This window comes from Pogona vitticeps, chromosome 1 (genome assembly GCF_051106095.1).
Source record: "Pogona vitticeps strain Pit_001003342236 chromosome 1, PviZW2.1, whole genome shotgun sequence".
Classification (NCBI taxonomy): Eukaryota; Metazoa; Chordata; class Lepidosauria; order Squamata; family Agamidae; genus Pogona; species Pogona vitticeps.
The window spans coordinates 294,959,515-294,974,828 of record NC_135783.1 but is presented as its reverse complement, the minus strand read 5'-3'; the positions used below and the strand labels follow the sequence as shown (position 1 = coordinate 294,974,828).

Here is a 15,314-nt window from a genome sequence, read left to right as displayed (position 1 = left end):
CCCAGTGCTGTTAGTAAATAATGACTGAGTTTCATGGTTCCTATTCTGTGCACCAACATCCATCCTTCCATACAAACATGAACATAAGAAGATGGTATAAGTCATGCTATTGGCTATATACAAAATTGACGAAAAGGCTCTCTCTTTAATCCTCAGCATGACCTGGTGACCACTGGAGCACAATTGCTGGATTCAAAATGTTGGTATTGCTTCAGGATGCAGATAAGCACGGTCAGCTTATCTCTGCATCCTCATAATGATTGCAAAATGTGCACTTTTTGTAGATCATTACAGAAGAACAGTCTGTTTCTTCATATAAAAATCAGGCTGTTGAGACGGCCTTACATTTCTTATGGTTTCTACAAATGGGAGCATAAAGCAATGTGATAATATAGAAGTGGATATGAAACAGGATATCTGACTTTGATCCATTCCAATCTATAATTTTTGACTGCATGTGTATCTTGGGATACATAAAAATAAATGAAAATAAGCCCTTCAATATAGGTCTAGGTATGATGCTAATATTCTCTGTATTCGGCTCTGTTGCAAAATCCCAGGATTAGCTTTGAACATCTGTGCTCATTGTTTAAAAATATGAAAGCAAAGGAATGAAAGACCAACCATCTTACCTAGCAACTTTCTTTCTGATTTGCTTCACTGCAGCACATAAAGCTGGCTTATCCATATTCTTCTATACTGACTTTTGGAGGCTATCATGATGACTTTATGATTGTAGTCAGTCAAGCAAAGGAGAGGTACTCTGGCAAAACCAAGCCAGAAAAACTACTTTTTGCAATGGAAAGTATAAAGGTGAGTATATTGAGCAAACATGGATATTATTTCTAGAGAGGCAGCTGCTATTTCCCATTCTTGATGTGACATGATGATATAATGCTCTGCTCTGAAGTTTTGCTCTTCTAAACACCTGCCAAAATGTTTTTTTTTTAACTCACGGAATCCTTTTTTAAAAATAAAATTAGAGGATACTTTAATTTCTTCTAAATTGAATTTAATTTGGAAGACATTTGAATTTCTCAAAAAGTATTTACTGGCTAGGAGGAGTTTGTTTTAGTTGTCTACACCAGCCATTCTCAATCTTTTTTTGGCCATGGCCCTTTTGGGAGCTCTTCTAAGGTTCATGCTTTATATCCAGAAACCCAAAGAGACTCGCAAAACCCGCCCCCTCTTCAGTGCAGCTTTGGTAAAAGTGGATAATGAGGGAAAGCGGTTGAAGGGCTGAAAAGGCAACCCTCGCACCCAAGTCAAGAAGAGCGAGGCAGGAAGCCTCACCCCTTTCCCAGGTCCATCGGCTGCCCTCCATGTCTCCCCACAGTGTCGCTGACCCGGCCAGCCTCACCCACCTGTTGACACCCACTCCACAGCCCCACCCATGTTTGTTTTGTTAATTATGTACGGAGATCTCCCGCCTTTCCCTCACGCTTGCCACAGCCCTTGTCCCTCGTTATCACTTGGCTCCTCACTTGCTTCCATAGCTGATGTGGGAGAGGAGGCAGAGATGGCTGCCACCAGAAGCTGTAATGTGTTGAGGACTGTATTTCCCAAGGTGCTTGTATGCTGTCCAAGCAGCACTTTCTGACTCTTTGCTGCTTGGAATGCTGCGATTAGAAGTCCAGCTGGGCAGATTCCCAGCATCCTTGCAGAGCATTATGGGTGACTGAGTTAAGTGCCTGCGATTGTATACTGCACAGTAGCAGGCAGCACTGCGAGGGCCAGATGAAACAGCCCGGCGGACCGCATTCAGCCTTGAGTGTGACACATGTGCATTAAAGCAAAGCAAAAATGTAATAGCTTTATCTTGTATTTTAGGACTTGAAATCTTAAGATCATGACCTGAGACTTGACCGCCACCCCTCTATGCCCTTATTACTGCTCTCTTGCTTATTTCTCTTACAGAAAAACAAGACTGCACCATATATCCCTACAACTATAACAAAACCTTGTTTTGCTAATTCCTCTCAGGGATATGACATTTACTCTCAAAATGTTCAAAATACACCATGCATGTGTATGGTAGGCCAAACAAAGCACGTGAAGGGAAGTGGGAGGGGAAGCTTAAAGTCTTTTTGAGTTCAGTCCATGGCATCATCTCTAGTGAGAAGCTCTCAGATACCAGAGCTTAGGAAAATTGTTGCCAAAGTCTCAGTGAAGAGGCTACCAGTCAACTGACAGAATTGTGTCAGATGTCCAATGAAGTCTTAAGGAGTGCAGTTATTGTACTGAAAGGTCGACTTAAATTAATTATTGGAATACTTTTATTCCTTTCATTCTCTCAGCAGATTGTGGAAGCAACTCTCCTTATTGCCAGCTATATTAACTATGCTTCTTCAACACGACATTTCTCTCCTATGCCATCTGCTCAAATCTGCAGTTCAACATGGAATAAATCATCTACTAAGAAGCTCATGGAACTTGAAAACAGGCCTTACTTTGCTTCCCTGCCCAGGACCACTAAGGGACCTACACTGTTGTAAGACTGTTCCAAAAGCTCTTAAAGAGTTCCTTTTGCCACACAGTGATTTCGATTACTCTGTGACCTGCTCATCAAGCCTGGAACCATCTCTGCCTCCTTGGTGAGGCACAACATTTCTTAGATGCTTGATTAAAGTAGATATCCTTCTTTTATCAAGCCTTGAAGAAGGGGCTGTTATCTATTTTGAACAGGATGGCTGGCTTTCACATTCCCCTGACCCATGCAAGTTAAGATTTGCATCCAGCTATTGCAATCATTCTCAATGTTCCACCTTTTAAAATAGCTGCACTGATTCACCCTGTCCCCCAGCAATTACATGGTTGTTGTTTTATGATCTATTTGAAGTTTAAAGTAGTTCTCTGTTCTTTTTGCCTTATCCGCTAGCTACTACATCTTGCTACTGGTGGCTTGTAGTCAAACCAAGAAACTACCTCATCCTGCCATTTTTTTAGTGATGTGCCCCCTCTTCTTAGTCCCTACTGAAAGAATCTTCATACTAAAATAACTTGAAATTGTTCATCTCCTTGCTAAGTTTACATTCCCCATCACAGATTCTCAGCTGTTTGCTTTTTCCCGAATATATACTCATCTGTACTTAACCTATAAACTTCTCAAGATAGAAAATTGGACTTTGGGCATCCATTTGCGATTGCCTTTCTCATATGCTCCTATTTATTTAAGATTCCAGTTTTAGTAAACATATTTCTTTTATCCCCTGACATACGTTTAGTACATGTATTCAGTGTTTATTCCTCATAGCACTAATTTATTGTGAGAATATTGTACAACAATATACTAATCACAATGATTACTGACAGTCACAATGATAATTCAGTCATACACACTGAATTAGTGACATTACACAATTTACTAGACAAATACCAATGACACATGGTTGCTTTTAAAGAGAGTCTTGGCAGAACAAATAGAGTAGGTAGCACTCCTTCCCTAGCCTGAAGCTTCCTTCCCTAGCCTGAAGAACTGTTTTGTCTGATGTTAGCATAATAGCTAATACTCTGAGAAAGAAAACTGAGGGCATAGACTAGCTAGAAATGCTGTTGTTTTTGAAGACAAAACCTAGAAGAAGAAATAGCTTGCCCTGTGGCTTTGTCCATAATGTCAATGACAGGCAAACTTTGTATGTTTTGAAGATGTAGGAACTGGTTGAAAAGACTGAAGAGAAGATTATCACAGCAGTGCCTAGATTGCAGACAAATGCTATCTTATCCTCAAATGTTATTTTAAGACACAATAAGGATTTTGTCCATAGGTTTTTGCATACCTCTTTGTGAGACAAGGAAATACTCCACTCCTGAAGTTTGCACTTCTTTTTTAATGCCTCAGTCAGTCCAATTACAAATGCTGTATAAATATGAAGCTATACTAGTGGTACTCTCATCCTCTTTTATAATTGGCTAGGCTCCTTGTTAAAGAGAGCTGCAGTCCAACATTCAGATGACCACAGTGCTGGCCTATGTCATACTGCTGGATGGTTTTAGAGTTTTCATTGAATGTAAGATATTGAGTTGTGGCAAAACCTCTAGCTCCTTGCCAAAACCTGGAATGGTCTGAAGAACACAGAGGTTGACCATCTCTCCTTTAATGGATGAGCTAGAAATTGAAAAAAGGTTCACACTGATATCTGCAGTAGAACAAATATCAAGAATGTGAACTAGTAGCTGAACCACATGCATGCAGGGAAACCCCTTAATGAAATATAAAATGGCTGCATTTCTACACCCAAAATACCAGTGGGAATCTGAGTCCTCATATGGTGTTGTTGTGTTAATAAGCCAGCAACATTTCCAAGTGCACAACCCAACAGCTACCAATGACAAAAGATGCTCCATGTGATGATGTCACGCTGTAATAATACTGTACTACAGGAATGAAACTGATATGGGGATGACTTTTTTCATCTATGGTCTCATCTCTCCCATAATTACTTTAATTTACTGTTAATAAAATCCTTGTCAAATGGAAATATAAATCTGTTTAGCACTAGAAAGAATTTCGGTAGAATGCTGTGTTCTTTCTGAACACAAAGAATTCAGACCATGATGGAAATGAGAGACACATTGACAACCACGGCTCTTACAGACAAATCTTGTAAAGAAAACATGAAGGAATCCAGTGGGTTTATCCTGAAGAAATGAAACCTAAGGCTGCAATACAATGAAAACCATAACCAAAAGCTTTAAGTCATATTAAATTTGGGGACTTACTTCTTAGTGACCATGTACTAAGGATCAAATACATGAAGGACATGGTAGTAGTTTTAAGAATTATCTAAAGGATGTTCATGAAATCAGTTATACATTCTGTTCATTAAGGTGAAGAAATGCAGAGATAGAGACTAGGAATAGCAGCTCTCAAATGCAGGTATATGAGGAGTATACGTAAGGCAGGAATGAGCAACTTGCAGACCATATTTAGCCCTTGATCATGATCAATACAATTTACAGGAACCTAGGGAGCCCCACTCAGTTTCTCCCACATACCAGACAAATCCCATCCTGTAGTGGGGGAAAGACTACTGCCATAATGCTGTTATCAAGAGCACCAAGACAATGAATCCAAGCAGATCAGCTACTCCCTTGCTCAGAGACCCAAACCAGCCATGATCGCTGCTTCTATGCCGTTAATGCTGGTGAGGAAACAGCAATCCTGGTTTGAGTTGCTGGATGGTGAAGGAGGCATTAGCGACCACATCCTACACCAGCCTTATATCCACCTGCATTATCTCCTTATATGCATACACATGTGTAGCATAGGCATCCTTCAGTCTCGAGAGACTATGGTAACATGCTCTGAATCAAGGAGTGTCCTCTCCAGAGCATGAAGCCTGGGTAAAGTAATATGGAGGATAGGCTGTTACCCAAGTAGCAAATCCCCCCTCTCCACGCTGCTGAAATGGTCCAATGGAAAGGCAAGAGCCAATACAACTGGATTCAGCAACGTCACAGGAGTTGGCAGAACGACACGAACTGCCTTCGGGACTCCAGCTCCAGATTTTGCCTCTAGGTTAACTCCTGAAGCCTTTTTCATCAGTGGATATAGCCACAAGGCAGTGGAGATTTGAAATCAGAGTTTTCCTTCTCCTAGATGGGCTGCCTTCCATGGCTGACGAGCCCCAGAGCCCCACCTACCCAGCTGTCGCAAATGTATCCCATTTCTCTCCCACTCTCCTGCACATGTGTATGTATGCATGCATTTGTACATGCAGCCACTGTCCCACTACATGGCATGCATGTAACCTTTAGGACAAAAAACTGCCCATCTTGGCTTGAGAATGGCTGATTATTCATTAGGTTCCTTCTCACTAGACTTTAGATTAAGTACAGAAAAAAGAAGAAACTGCTTGCAATAAAACGTTTGCAGTCCATCACTGAGATGGGCACAGAGGTTGGTATAGAACAAACGGGAAACATTTAGTATGTTCACTTTGAACTTTATTAAAATTTGGGTAGCCATGTGACTTGTGAGGATTTGGCAAACTTGAAGGATTACAAGAGAATATATCTTCTAAGAGGACAGATACCATACCTACTATACATAAGGAAGCCCCTAGGCCAGCAATGGTGATTCTATGGCATGCGTGCCACAGCTGAGATGTGGAGCCCTTTCTTCTGGCACGTGAGCCATAAATCGCTGGATCGCTACTTCCCCCCCCCCCACGCAACCAAACCTGAGAAGGTGGCTGCAGCTACAATGCTTGCACTTTGGCAGGGAGGTCCATAACAGCTGGTGCTGGCGGCGGATCTGGAGTGGGGTCTCAAGGCACCTCCATGTCCGGGATTCCTCCTTCCGCCACCATTTCCAGTTCTGCCGCTGCCACTTCCAGTTCCACTGCTGCTGTGGCACACCACCTGCTAGTTTTTTTTTTTTTGGTTGGTTTTTTTTCCCTGTTTGGGCACACAAGCCCAAAAAGGTTCACCGCCACTGCCCTAGGTCCTTGCAGTGGAGTTCAATTTTATTATATGTCGTCTCAGATACATGTTTTGTAATGTTATAACCACTAGACAATTTTTTAATATATGCTCACTACTGGCACTGGTATTGGCATGACCTTGAAATTGGAAGATTTAGAATATTTTTTTAAGCCTTCGTTACTTTCTGAACTCCTACCTCCTTCCAACAAGTGGAAGCGGCTAACAGACAAGTTTCTAACTCCTGTCCTTTTGCATTCCTAACTAAAGGTGTATTCATTCACATGATTGTTGGTCACAAAACTGACAGATGGAAGTTATTGCAATCAGTGATAATTATTACTGTGAGATTTTTTTCTGTCTATTACAACAGAATGTAAGGTGTTTTGTTTTTTTGTTTAATTTGATCAGTATCCATGAATAAACATGATAGTTACTGTAAGCACTGAATGGACAGAAACCTTGAAGAGAAGTGGTTCTGCTCTAGATCAAGTCAGAGCCACACATGTATGCATCTCTGTATCTGGATGGATATGCCAGCAGGATGTATATCTGAGGCTAAGCAGGTACCTAAAAACAGATCCATCCACATGACATTCTTTTGGGCCCTTAGGTACAGGCAGGGCCTTTCTGTCGATGGCTTCTGGCTCAGATAAGCTTCAGCTTCCAGTTGGTGACAAATCACCAATTTTAAAAGACTCATGCATCTCATGCCTGTCTTGTGACAGCATTCTTTTAGGGTCCTTTTTTTAAGGCAATAGGTGATGAAATGGAGACAAGGAACAGATAATCCCCAGAAGTTTGTTTTGCACTCAGTGATTAATCACATGTTGGTCAGGACCATTCACATCAGATTGTTTAACAGCTGCAGGCTGTCTGATTCAACAGCTGTTTTAGAGGAATTTTTTAAAACTTGTGGACAAAGTTTTAACGTATGGCCTCCACATTTCTGAACAACGTGGTTACGCCTGGAATGTACGGCCATCTGTTTCCACACAGGTTACAACCTAGGGGCTTTTAAAACTGCATAGTCAGATAAGAAGTGTTTCTTTGATAGCACTCAAGCCTTCAGATTGTTTCCAATATCTCATGTATGTGATGCTGTTCCTATTTTACCGTAAAAGGCAAGCAGCTCCAGAAATTACTTTACAAATTAAGTTGTATTTGCTACTGCCTCCTCATTACAGCCAATTCACCATTTCCACTGTAAAGATGGAAAACTAAGGCCTCAATATAGTAACATAAGAGTCACTTCTAGAAAACCGAACCCTCCTATGAGTTACATGCTACTATGTATTTCTTTACATTGGTTGTTGTGGGTTTTTCGGGCTCTTTGGCCGTGTTCTGAAGGTTGTTCTTCCCTTATTTCTTTACAGTTTATCTGAATTCTGAAAAATGTATATCTGGACAGATTTGTATGACTCCACTGTAGCAAAGGCTAAACTCATTTTATTGACTATCTTCCTGGGCCTAGCTAGACATTAGATGTAAAGTGAGATAACTGATTAAAGAAGCCATTGATTTTACAACTACTTTCTGTACATAAAAGGCCTTGGCATACTGTATGGAAATGATGGTTAGACTAATAAAAGAGAATCATATGGCGTAGAAAACTTTATTTCTCTGTATTTTTTCTGTAAAAATGTGTTGTATAACTTTTCAGAAAACAACTGCTACTTCACTTACAACTGTGTAGACATTTGGCAGGAGAAGTCTTGTTCAAAACGTCTGTAGCACCTCCATGCCAAAAAAAGGGGGGGAGGCAAAGGATTTGTCCATCTTCTGGAGAAAGTTTTATTGTGCCAATGTAGCAGGAGAGAAGAAGGGATCTCCATTCTGGTGGAAGTAACAGATCCAACAGAAATGCATCACTGAGTTTTCACCCACTGAGACTTTAATGAGATGTAAAGTTTTCTAGCATGTAATCAAAACATAATGTGTTATAGAAAATAAAATACCTATACTTTTGAACCAGGTAAACATAATGATTTCATACAGGCATCACAACACTAGAAACTCCAAATTCCTTCCAAAACAAATTAGAGGACACCTTTATTTACTGGTATGCACATCAAATAATATTAATGATAATGGCAAATATGAGCATACAAGTCAATGTACCACATAGGCATAATCAGTCTCATAATCCAAGCAATTCCATCTCAAAAACAAAATATAATGGTGCTGACAAATCTTACTCCTCACAATTTTAATAGTTCCTGTTTACATTCCATTCGTGGTGAATATTCCTTGTGGACTACAAGTAATTTAGGTAGAATTAAATTCTGACCAAAAAAATCACTGAGTTTCTTACATCATCATGTTGACAAAAGAAGACACAGGACCCGAGTTTACTAATGTATTTCTCTAATACTTCACGGTTGCACATTCAGATTCAGTCTTCACTTAAGAAAGTACCAACAATTTTCAGTACCCTAGTTCACTACAATGCATCTCCCATTTACTCCAGGTTCATTAAAATCTTTGGATGTGAATTGTCTTCATAAATGTTTTTCGGAACATCTTGGCATTATAGTAACTATTTTTACCTTGATACCATTTTACGTTAAAATCAGGATTTCTTCCTCTGCTCCAGAATTTCTTGGCAGCTTTTGTATACTTCTACAAGGCAGTTTAGACGTGGTTTGGAACTCTATAAATAAAGGAGATTAGAGAGGCTCAGAGAGCTAAAGAATTTAAATCCGATTGCAGAGGAAGGAATGGGAAGGTATCATACAAAGTAAGCAAGGTTACCAATGGAAAAAGGGGGTTTTCTTCTCAAGACTGAACAGAAAAATATGGCCACATGACAGACCTGGGCAAAATGTGGCCCTCCATGATGTTGCTGAACTGCAAATCCCAACACTCCTCACTATTGGCTGTGTGAGCTAGGATTGATGGGAGTTGCCGTTCAGCAACATCTGGAGGGCCACATTTTGCCCACCCCTGACTTAGATCAATACCATGCATGCTCTGAAACTATATAGGCCTAAATCTAACTGCTTGTTAGGTGGTGATTTACCAATTCAGCCTTTAATATTGGAAAAATTACAGCCTGTGGCCCCACTGCCAAATCTGGACCACCACTAGCAATCCAATGATGATTTTCTGATATTTAAGGTTCCCAAGGGCAAAAGTGGAAGACAGTGGGAGGGCCTGGCATGCTCTGGTCCATGGGGTCACTAAGAGTTGCAGATGACTTAATGACTAAACAACAACAAAAGGGCAAAAGAGATCTCTAGGAAGCCTAAGAAACTGACCTGGGTTGGGGGTGGCAGTATAGGAAGTTTTAAATTAAATTAAGCATTTCCATCACTAGATAATGACATCTTCTGAACTGCAAGGCAATAAACTTACACCAACAAGATTTCCACTTATATGAGTTTCATAATGTAAACTTACAATATATCTCATTTGTTAATCAGACGTCTAAGTGAACATTTCCATACCAATCTTCAACCCTTGTGCATGAGAATGTCACACTTTAGATCCCAGAGATACATGTTGTTACAGAATGCACAAATAAGTAGTTAAACAAGATTTAAAAGATAGTAAACAATGTCTTTGATCCTCTTATGAAGAAGTGGATGTATCCACAAAAGTTCACATGGACATATAACAATCTTTAGAGTACTACAACATTTTTGTTTTCCTTTTGCTTTTATTTTTGTCTGGATATGCCTGCCATATAGATATTTTGTTTACCGAAAAAATGCTGGAACAAAGAGAGCTCAACAAATCTTCATTTTTTGTCACTGCAGGACTTCACTGTCCCTGCCAAGATAACATACCGTATTTGCCGGCGTATAAGACGACTGGGCATACAAGACGACCCCAACATTTCCACTCAAAATCTAGCATTCGTTATATACTCGCCGTATAAGACTACCCCCTCCCTCTGCCTTTTATCCCGCTGGAGGAGCCAAACAGGGAGGAGAAGGAAAGCAAGTTTCTGGGGTGGGCTACCAGCTGGCCTGAGGCAGAGGCCAGCACCTGCTCACTCGCCCAGCCTCCGGAAGTCTCCTCGGGAGCCCGGCGCAGTAATGGCACTGGCAACGAGCGGAGCGATGCTGGCTTGTCGCAGGCACCGTTTGCCTGCCAGCTTCCCTCTTGCTTGCTTGAAGCAAGAGAGAAGCTGGCAAGCAAACAGCACCTGCGACAAGCCAGCGCCGCCCCACTCGTCACCAGCGCCGCCACCGCACCAGGCTCCCGAGGAGACTTGGTAGGTCACAGCGAAGAAGGAGGTGGCACTGCTGCTGCTTTCCACGAAGGCAACTGTGTTGAGGAAGTGGCTGAGCCGGTGGGGACCGAGCTCCGCCTGCTTCCCGGGCTGGGCTCACCTCTCCATGCTGCTTCCTGCTGGGCTATGCAGCTCCTGAGAGCCGGAGCCACCCACTGCCTCCTCAGGAGAAGAGGCGCCACCTCCGCCTCTTCTTCCTCTTCCTCATTCACCTCTCCTCTTTCCTCCTTGCGCTACATGCTGCCCGCTCTGGGTGCACCCGGCGCATAAGACAACCTCCCCACTTGGACGCATGTTCTTCAGGGCAAAAAAGTCATCTTATACGCCGGCAAATATGGTACTAACTAGAGATGGGGATATTCGTATATGAATACCCCCGCACAAGTGGACATAACAAGGATCCATTCACTGATCCGCCACTGCTGCGGGTGCCGCAGAGCCTTCCAATGGCTCCAGAGATTGCGTTTGGCTCACCACTCCTGGCAGGAGCTGGTACAACAAGCCTCTCTGCTAGGTTGAAGAGTGGCTCACCGAACATGATCTTCTGAGCCACTGGAAGGCTCCACAGCACCCATGGCAGCAGCGGATCGGTGAGTGGACCCTCGTTATGTCCCTATCTCTAATACTGACCCCAAAAAGGCCCTATGCGATTTTCAGAAAGCTAATACATTGAGAAACAGAAGTAGCATCTTCTGATCAGGAGGCTGTCCCCACTGGAATACTGGAATTCTTGGTGGGTTCTAGAAATGTCTATATTAAACCCTTCTGCTAACCCTAGCCCTACTGCTAATTTTCATATTAGAATTCTCATAGGAACAGAAAATGCTCAGCTCATTCAATTATGTTTTTTTTAAATTGTGATTAATAATGTTTAATGTGATGTTTACTATTTTCACATTCATTGATTCATACTATGGAACATATACGTATGTTTGTGTGATTAAATATATGCAAGTACTGTCATGATTCCCCTTTTGCCTCTCATAGACAGTAAACTGTTGATGCCATAGCAAAGAAGGCCTGTTGGATGATTTCCTCACCTCCTTTGGAGTGGCTACCCAGGGGAGCATACCCTGGAAGAACCAAGTGGAGTAAAACAAAGCCAAAAAAGTGTGTTGCTTATGTACTGCCCTTTAGCACTTCAAGCACTCTCTGGGCAGTTTACAAGTTAATTATGCAGGCTACACATTCCCCCCCCGCCCAAGCAAGCTGGGTACTCATTTTACCAACCTCGGAAGGATAGAAGGCTGAGTTAACCTTGATCCAGCTACCTGGGATTGAACCCAGGATTGTGAGCACAGTTTAATCACTTTGCCATGAGGCTAGGAGTAGATAGATGACCTTGGGAAAATACACTCTGACTGGTAGTGTAGCCCCAAACCAAGAAAAGCTTTATAGGTGATAATCAAAACCTTGAATCTGACCCAGGATGCAACAGATAACCAATGTAGGAGAGCCAAGCATGGGATAATGTGATCAAACTTGCTCACACCAGCCACCAGTTTGACCAGCACATTCTGCACCTGCTGTAATCACCAGGTGAAACCCAAGGGGAGAGCCCCATTGCAGTAGTCAATACAGAAGATGACCACAATGGTCTGAGATAAACCAATCACTAAAGAACAAAATGTTTATGGTTCTAGTTGTTTATCTCCCATTATAGCCCACATTCTCTGCTCTCTGATTTCTGAGTTCCTGAAAACATCTCTTAGTATAAAGTCCATTTTGGAATGTTTCTTGTGAAAGCTGTCCGTGGGAATTCCATTGAACTGGTTAATTTAGTACATGATTATAGAAGTGTTAATAGGCTCACTGGGTTGGTAAATTGTATTCAGAGTTGACATATCTGAGAAAATTACAGGCTTAAATGCTCCAAAGAGTGACAACAGTTACTACCCCACCTACCAGTGCTAAATTAACTATCTAGAAAGTTCAGGAGTCGGTCCATGCTCAACTGAGCATGACACTGCTGTATCTAAAATTGCAACTACTGCAAGTCAATGAATTTCAACCCAAAGCAAACCCTATTTCTCGGACACTGAAAACAAGATCACGTAAGAACAATAGTCTCTGGAACTCTGAAGAGTTCTGCAGAATGAGAAACAGTAGTTAATGATGCATGGCCTATCACATATTTGCTACTTTTTCTAACAGTCCTCTATACTTCCCATTGAAGAAACACTGAAATCAAATAGATGGACTCCCAAAAGTATCCTGGCAAAGGAAAACATGGTATGATGTCGTCATGATAATCTCAAACAGCATATTATGGACTCACCTGAAACAGTAGCACTACTTCAGAAACAACATGAGGTTCCACAGGGTCCTGGAGAAGGATGCAGAGGTAATAAATAACCTTTTGCTATAAAACAGAAAAAAATTAAAGGATAAGAAATTTGTTCTTCATTATCTATCACAGAAGGCTATTTTTAAAAGCATCCAAACAAACACATCATGGTATAATCACAAAACTGGATTACTGCTTTCAAACAGCATCCAAATGCAAGTACTGAATCTTCCAAATACACTGAAATATATTATCTGAAAAACACACCTTTGCAAGAGGTTCCAAACATCAGAATACAGAGCAAGATCAGAAGTTATTTTCCTTAGCTGGTTGCGTTATGACCTAGCTTGCAGCACTAGAAACTACAAAGCACCATAATTCTGGGAAGACACATGAACTTCCCTCCTCTAATAGAGTGGTCCCCAACCTTGGGCCTCCAGATGTTCTTGGACTTCAACTCCCAGAAATCCTGGCCAGCAAAAGTGGTGGTGAAGGCTTCTGGGAGTTGTGGTCCAAGAACATCTGGAGGCCCAAGGTTGGGGACCACTGCTCTAATAGGTAGCCTTCCATCTCTATGCTGCTTGGAGAAAAGCAATGCATTCTTGCATCCCCACATGCTCAGGAACCCTCCTCTTCTTCCTCATGAATCTCCATGTCTCCTCATCGAATGTGTGCACTGCATCTTTACCCACTTCTGCTGGTTACTGAAATGCCTTGAGAATGGTACTAATGTCCTAGAGAAATCAGTAAAGTTTGGTTGCTTGGATCCATCCTAAAGGTTCTTCCGAACTGGCAGAGAAAAGGGATTACAGAGAACTGCTACCTCCACCTCCATCTGACAACCAAATCAGAAATTTAATCTCACCCAAACTGTGGATCAACTCTGAAACTATTCCAATCTCATTAAAAACTGGTGGTGAGGCTCAGTTCAGAGTACCTTTATTTCAAGAACAGCTAAAGCAAATGCAGAGAACTTGTAGCCCTCTAGAAGTTGTTGGAGGACAAATCCCATAATACCTGGCCACTGACCATGACGGGTGGCCTTAAAGAAACTGGAGCTGGAGCCCAATAACATCTGGAAGGTCACAGGTTATCCATTTGTTCTTTTGCTAGTTTTCCACCCACAAAGCTGTTTTTCTGCTCTTGCCCGAAAACTTGAGAACTCCTTGCTACCCGAAGTCCCTTTAATATTTATCTTCAGACAAACAATATAGGCAATATACATTTTCTGAAGATCTATACAAGAACCACCACCACCACAAAAAAGTAATGCTTACCATATAGATGGCTTCGTTGATTACCACATCTTTTACCTGGTTCATCTCTATAAATGTTGTGCTTTCCTTGCCAGATGCATAAGAGGAAGTCATCTGTATCCCAAGTGAGCCAACAATCAACAGGGACTCATGGTCAATTTTCACAAAGTGCAGGTATAAAAGCAAGCCAATCAGTGTGATGAATATAGCAGCAGAAAGCACTACATTGTTCTGTAATGGAAAAGAAGTTGGAAACGTAAGACCAAACTCTGCACTTCATCAAACACAAGTCAGGTCTGTTCCTATCCAGAAAGCAATGCACTGAAGACAGACATTACACAAACTTCCAAAGCAGGGGTCTCCAAACGATGGCCCACAAGCCACTTCCTGTCTGCCTTGCCTTTTTATCTGGTCCAGGCATAGGGAGAGGAAGGAAGCAGGACCAGAGCAATCCCCCACCCCGCTGTCTTTGCAAAGACAGCAGGGGTGGGGGGTCCCTTCTGTCAAGCTTTGCTCCTCTTCCTATCTCTATCCGAGCATAGGAAGCAGAGTTAAGCCTGATTTGCAAAGACAGTGGAGGTGGGGGATCGCTTGAGTCCCCCTTCCCTTCTTTGGCCCTTTCTTTGTCTGCAATGAAAGCCTTTCCGCTCTACCTGGCTGACCACGAAGAGTCCGTACGCCACGAGCCACACAGTGCACGTGACGGCACTAAGGGAACGCAGCTGCAGCCTCGGGCAGCGGACCTGGAACTCCCGGCAGGAGGCGCTGTGGTGGCGGCGTTGCAACGTGATGCGCTCCCCTGAAACCGTCAGGTACCCCTCTTCCTCCGCCATTTCAAAGCCGGAGAGCGACGACGTTTGGCCTCCGAGCTGCGCAGAGCGGCGCATGGTTCCGGGCTGCTTTCCACTCTAGCCTCCTGAACCTCTATGGTAACAAAGCTCCTCCCTTCGCCGGCAGGAGCTGTCTCTTGTGCTGGAAAGAACGCTTGCCAGCTTGGACTCCTGCAGCTTTCTTTCTGTTTTCCACCTCAGGGCAAATGCATAGCGGATTAAAGTGTTCTCCTATTAACCTATTCAAAGCACAATATCCTGTCCCTCGTTTCCTCAGG

At 42.4% G+C, this 15,314-nt stretch overlaps 2 protein-coding genes across 20 annotated transcripts in view; one reads left to right on the top strand and one right to left on the bottom strand.

The window, feature by feature from the left end:
- The window catches only part of PLEKHH1 (pleckstrin homology, MyTH4 and FERM domain containing H1), a 70,269-nt gene extending 65,791 nt beyond the window's left edge, over positions 1 to 4,478 (top strand). For 9 of the 18 annotated variants that reach the window (XM_078390419.1, XM_072986131.2, XM_072986137.2 and 6 more), the window contains 2 exons: positions 667 to 813; positions 2,298 to 4,478. In XM_078390419.1, coding sequence (XP_078246545.1) covers positions 667 to 813; positions 2,298 to 2,495 — 345 coding nt within the window. In that variant the 3' untranslated portion in view covers positions 2,496 to 4,478. The remainder of the gene's footprint in view (positions 1 to 666; positions 814 to 2,297) is intronic. The other 9 variants (XR_013543561.1, XR_013543557.1, XR_013543560.1 and 6 more) reach the window with 3 other exon arrangements.
- Positions 4,479 to 8,019: 3,541 nt separating this feature from the next.
- Positions 8,020 to 15,106, bottom strand: PIGH (phosphatidylinositol glycan anchor biosynthesis class H). Of its 2 annotated transcripts, XM_072986127.2 has the most exons (5): positions 14,860 to 15,106; positions 14,228 to 14,437; positions 12,942 to 13,025; positions 8,973 to 9,076; positions 8,020 to 8,259 (listed from the first exon to the last, which is right to left on the bottom strand). In XM_072986127.2, the coding sequence occupies exons 1-4, from the start codon at positions 15,091 to 15,093 to the stop codon at positions 8,996 to 8,998; spliced, it is 609 nt and encodes a 202-aa protein (XP_072842228.2). In that variant the 5' UTR covers positions 15,094 to 15,106; the 3' UTR covers positions 8,020 to 8,259; positions 8,973 to 8,995. The 2 variants fall into 2 exon arrangements, with proteins under 2 accessions (XP_072842228.2, XP_078246574.1); XM_078390448.1 differs by lacking the exon at positions 8,020 to 8,259 and having other exon boundaries at positions 8,296 to 9,076; positions 14,860 to 15,104.
- Between the last annotated feature and the right edge of the window lie 208 nt (positions 15,107 to 15,314).